This window comes from Sordaria macrospora, chromosome 7 (genome assembly GCF_033870435.1).
Source record: "Sordaria macrospora chromosome 7, complete sequence".
Lineage (NCBI taxonomy): Eukaryota > Fungi > Ascomycota > Sordariomycetes > Sordariales > Sordariaceae > Sordaria > Sordaria macrospora.
Window position 1 is genome coordinate 1,700,602 of NC_089377.1, and position 5,087 is coordinate 1,705,688.

General features: G+C 52.3%; 1 protein-coding gene across 1 annotated transcript; it reads right to left on the minus strand.

Annotated features, from left to right (window-relative positions):
- Positions 1-3,493: 3,493 nt before the first annotated feature.
- Positions 3,494-4,872, minus strand: SMAC4_00716 (uncharacterized protein; the record flags this gene model as incomplete). Its single annotated transcript, XM_003349780.2, has 1 exon — positions 3,494-4,872. Exon 1 carries the CDS (start codon positions 4,763-4,765, stop codon positions 3,494-3,496), a length of 1,272 nt encoding a protein of 423 aa, XP_003349828.1. The 5' UTR covers positions 4,766-4,872.
- Between the last annotated feature and the right edge of the window lie 215 nt (positions 4,873-5,087).

Genomic DNA, 5,087 nt, shown 5'->3' on the forward strand with positions numbered 1-5,087 from the left:
CCTGGTGCTTGGATGACAGTTATAGCATAGCATGATCGAGGTGTAGTGTTGAGTGGGAAGGCGAGACATGAGGGCTATCGATATTTGGAGACTGGCAAAGAAGAGGAAGAAGTGAAGGCTAAGAATGCTACCCAGCGGTATGTTGGTTGCGCACCTGTTCCGCATCGTCGAACTACAGCGTATCAGAGTCCCCATCAGCTGTTGAAATGGTTGCCGTGTGACGTGACACAATGACTGGTGATGGTCGAGTCAGAGGTAGGATTTGGAGTGTGGTGTGCCTGAACTTGCCAACCGGTACTATCGACGGCACAACCGGGTCATTTGTAAGGCGTCGCGCATGCAGCCGGCAAACAGTTTGGATGGTATCTGTAGCCTCGTCGGGTCGTGTTGTTGTCAGGCATGCAGCACTCTTCTTCAACGAGGTTGTTTGCGCCTTGATTGGATACACCGGATATGGGTCGTAAAGGGCTGTCGAAGAAAGCGCTCGGTCGGTAGGTATGAACTGGGGAATGCAAGCCCTTTGTTCGCCTGCCACACCTATGTCCGCGTCGCACATGTGCACACATTCACACTGGCGTATCCTCGGACCGGGTTTCAAAAGGGACGACGCCTTGTTCTACCCACACCCCGACCGACCGACCATGGCTTCGCTTCATGCTCGTTGAAAGAGATGTCGAGACGTGGACCTCGAGGCGTCGTCTGAATGGGTCATACGCTGTTTGCTCCGTCGTTCTGTCTTTCATCCAGGCGGGCTCGCAGCCGTATCGGTCCGTGTTGTCGTCAGCAGGGTCGGGATCCGGCAGGATGATTGTCGGCAGGAACCCGATGAGGAAGCGGAAGCATGAAGTGGCCAAGCCTTTACGCGCAAGAACACGGGTTGCTCGTTCGTTCGACTCGTTCGTTTCCCATGCCTTGACGTCGTACCGGGCTGATATATCAATGTTGGTTAGCGGACAACGACATGCTTACCTGTACCCCCTACCCTCTGGCTTTGCATGTTCCCGCAGAAGCAGCTAGGAAGCCTTTATTCCGAGTCCAATCACGGGGGGGCTTCATGACGGCATTCGCACCGCAACGTGGATGTCATGACATGCAGACATGCTTGGAAGAGAGCAAGGCGCGGTCGAGGGAAGGGGTTTGTCGAGTGTTGACTTTTGTTTGCAGAATCCGGTTGAAGACCTTGGTGTCCAAACCACTTGACAGTCGGGCGACGAGATCGTGGGAAGTTTCCATGTTATCAAAGACAAGAAGTTCAAGCTCAGACGTCAAACCCAAAAGAAGAGATGAAAGATGTCGACCGTGCACCCCCAGACCGTGGACTTCCAAATCCCACTCCAGGGCGTTCCTCGCACGGATCAAGGCCAGAGCGCTGAAATCCTCCTGCGGCCACCTTCTGTGACCCAGCCCGCCAGTTCCCGTTTGCCGGGCCATGTTCACTCCACTGCCCACTGGAAAACAACCACAAGAGCCCCAAAAGACTTCCCTGTAAAAACCTACCTTAAGAAAAGAGCCCTACGATGCGCGGGTCACCATCACACAGTGTTCATCCCATCCATCTTGCCCAGAACAAGGTTTTGACAACCGCACACCCCACAGCGGAGCTCTTTCCACACTGGACCCGACCAGACCAACTGTGGCTGTGTGAACACGTTTGACTTTGGCACTAAGAAGACAAGCAAGATCCACTCTGCCCGCTTTCCCGGGAGGGGGTCCACTAGCTTTTCCATCCCAGCTTCCGCTTCCGACCCCTTGAACGTTGAACTTCCACTTCCAAGGTTTGGATTCAATCTTGCAGACCGTGACGATGATGGTAGACAGTAGACTAAGTTCCCGAAACCCTAAATCATGGAAAAAACATGGCGGAATGGAGATGGAAATCGACCGTTACACCCAAAGATGATGCGCAGGCTTTCCACGTTGACACAACAGTGACAGCAACAGGGAGGTGTGAGGTGTGCATCCACGACTCCGGCGTGCCCGCAACGCCCTCCGGGGGCCGAAGTGGGAGACGTTTGTTGATCACCCCGTAGCCTCAAACACACATCGGTGGACCACTTCGCCGACCATACCTACGGGATTGCACTACACCACACGCCCTCGATCAACATCAAAAGGGGCAAGGAATGAATGGCTGGAGGGACTCCCAAGAAGGCGTTGCACATTCCGCCTTTTAAAACCCTGTGATTTCAACGGAAAGAAGACATTCACGTTCACCACCCATCAACCGACCTCAATAAAAGACGGAACTGAAATCACGAACTGAATTGAGTATCAAACACTCACTTTAAACAAAAGAGTCAAATCACCCGTGCCGCTCTGAATGATTTTTGCTTTTATGATAGCGGCAGCGGGAAAGAAACAAAATGGGAAGGAATGTCTAACTCTGACGCCCCTGAATTGCTTCTGTCATTCCACCCACACTTTCCCGTCCCGTCTGTGACCAAATCAAACCAAACCAAACGGCAGCACAAACGGGATTCCTGCGCTGTGTTGTGATGAGACGTGACGCCAATCTCCGGTTGGATTTGGAGGGTGGAGGTATCACTGCACAGGGCATTTTCACATTGGTTCACAAAAACACAAAAAGGCAACGAAGAACATTTTTGGGGGGCGTGATGAGTTTGACAACAATAATGTTGAGGTGTGTGTGGTGTGTGGTGAATTAATACAAGCTAGCTACATAGTTGAGGTAGGAGGGTTGATTCCTCCAGTTTCACTTAAAATCCGTCTCTATCCATCCATCCATCCATCCATCCATACCAGCAATCTATTTGTTCCATCCATCCTGACTTTGAAAAGAAAAGAGAAAATTTGTAAAAGGAAATGTTGGGTATATCCATCCTGTGATCCCCATTGGAGCTTGAGTGTCCAAGAGAAAAAGAAAAGAAAAGGAAAAAAAAAAACAAGAAAACATTGACGGCTCTTGAAATTGTGTGAGCTTCGTCATTGAACAACCTGTAAAAGCAAAAAGCGATCGAGACCCGCATCATCACCACAGCCCGGTGGTATGTATAACAGAAAGATAAAAGCAAAGTCGCCAACCCAAATTTTCTGATATCCAAACCCCGAGCGAACTGAAGTGAAATGAAAGAAAACAAAAACAAAAAACAAAAAAAAAATAACAAAACACAGTAATTACATAGGGGGATATTGGGTAAAAAAAGATCGTCCTCCGCATAAAGACCCATCCAAAAACTTTTGAGTTCCTTGTACAGCCTAAGTTTCGTGTGATGCAGTTTCTCGCCGACTGCTATAAAACCATTCCCCCGTCCATTGCTTGCGTTTGCGTCAAGCTGACCTTGGGCGGGTCGTAGTTGTGCACCATGCTGCGCCGTTAAAATGGCAGTCTTGGGTATCATTGATAGGAAATGGGTGTCGTGTCTGATGACCGCCCCGTTGCTGTTGTCGTTGCTGGACTCCTCCCCATTATCGTACAACCAATCTTGTCGGAGGGTATATCTTCCAATTGTTGAGGGGTGAATATGAGAGAGGATTAAGCGGTCGGGTTGCGAAGGATATCCTCGCAGTTGGCGTCAAAGCGAAGGTTCCACAGGCGGACCTGGGACATGAAACGCTCCGTCTTCTCCAGCTCCCGCTCACGTCCAAAGAGGGTGTCAACAAACTCAACGCCAGCGCCCTTGCCGAGAGAAGAGCTCCGTTGCTTGGCGCTAGAGCGAAGCATGGGAGCCTCACATGCCTTGAGAAGCTTGCGAAGCTTGTCGGTGAGGCGGTCACCGGCCTCCATGAACTCCTGGAGGATCTCCCTGTTCTCCTTGGTACGGACCTTGTCCTGACAGTGATCGGCGCGCTTGATTTTTCCGGCCAACTGGATCAGGAGCAGCCACAGCTCTCCAGCCATTTCAGAGATAGGGGTAGCAGGGCCGTGGTGGTAGACAGTCCAGTCATAAATCCACTTGCCCAGGGAGTTGGCATCGAAGACACTCCCAAGCAGCATGATGGGCTCCTCCGTAGGGTCCCAGTTCTTCAACGAATACCCGGGAGGAATCTTCCACGTCTTGGCATCTTCCTCGGTCGCCACACGTGTCGGCGGTGGAGGCTTCTTGTGAGAGGAGCTGGCTGGCCTCGCTGTCTGAGGGCGCTGGGGAACTGCGTGTGATGTAGAACTGCGACGTTGTCCTGCAAGGGGCCTGCGGTCCGTCCGGTCCGAGTCGTACCTGGGGGAAGGGAAGGCGGACTCTCTGTCATAGTTCTGGTAATCACGGTGCGGGCCGGCCTGTGCATAGTATTCGTAATCAGTTCCTTGTCCACCAGCATTGACAGTAAAGTAATCCCGGGTGTTGTATCGCTTGGTTTTCGATGGCGCAGGCACCATGTAGGTGACACCGTCGAGCCGGTTCAACCGATCCAGCTCGTCCTCGTCGGATTCTCCATGGGAGTCCGAGGCCCGATAATAGGAATAAGAACTCCGCCGCTCACGCTTGGAGTTGGAGCGAGGGACCGAAAAGCTTTGCTTGCGCGATGACCGCGAGTGACTCACATTGGCAGTGGCATAGTGGCCGTCGCTGGTGTAGCGGGGAGAGAAGGAGCCACGAGGACTGCTGTAAGTGTTGGTGTAGCCGCTGACACTGCCGGACCGGAAGTGAGCCCGTGTGGCCGGTCGTTGGGGTCGGGGAGGAAGCTCGGTGAAATGGTATGCCGGTTGCCGGGGCGAAGGCGTTGTCGAGGCACTGGCAAACCTGTCCTCGTCATAAGGGGGGTAGGCTTCCCGGTACCGGGTAGACTCGTATGGTGAATAAGTAGCCATGTTGTCGGTGATGTCGTTCCCTTTCCAAATCTTTTCCTGAACCTCAACAACCACAAGTTGCTAGTTCCTCTTCCCTTTCCAATATCTGTTTCTTTTCAACTGAGTCCCTTGCTCTTTATTGCTGGTTGTGTTTCCCTTGACAATCCTGGATCGAAGCAAAAATCGCGCCTGATGTCGTGACGCGGAAGAAATGACACCCGTCACCTGGGTATGCGGTCGGTAGTGAGACGAAGGAAGGAGAAGCGTCTTCTGCTTTCGAACATGTCAAGAGTGTGGTGATGTGTGTGTCGATGACCGCCCGTGCAGGATTCCTGGGATGATG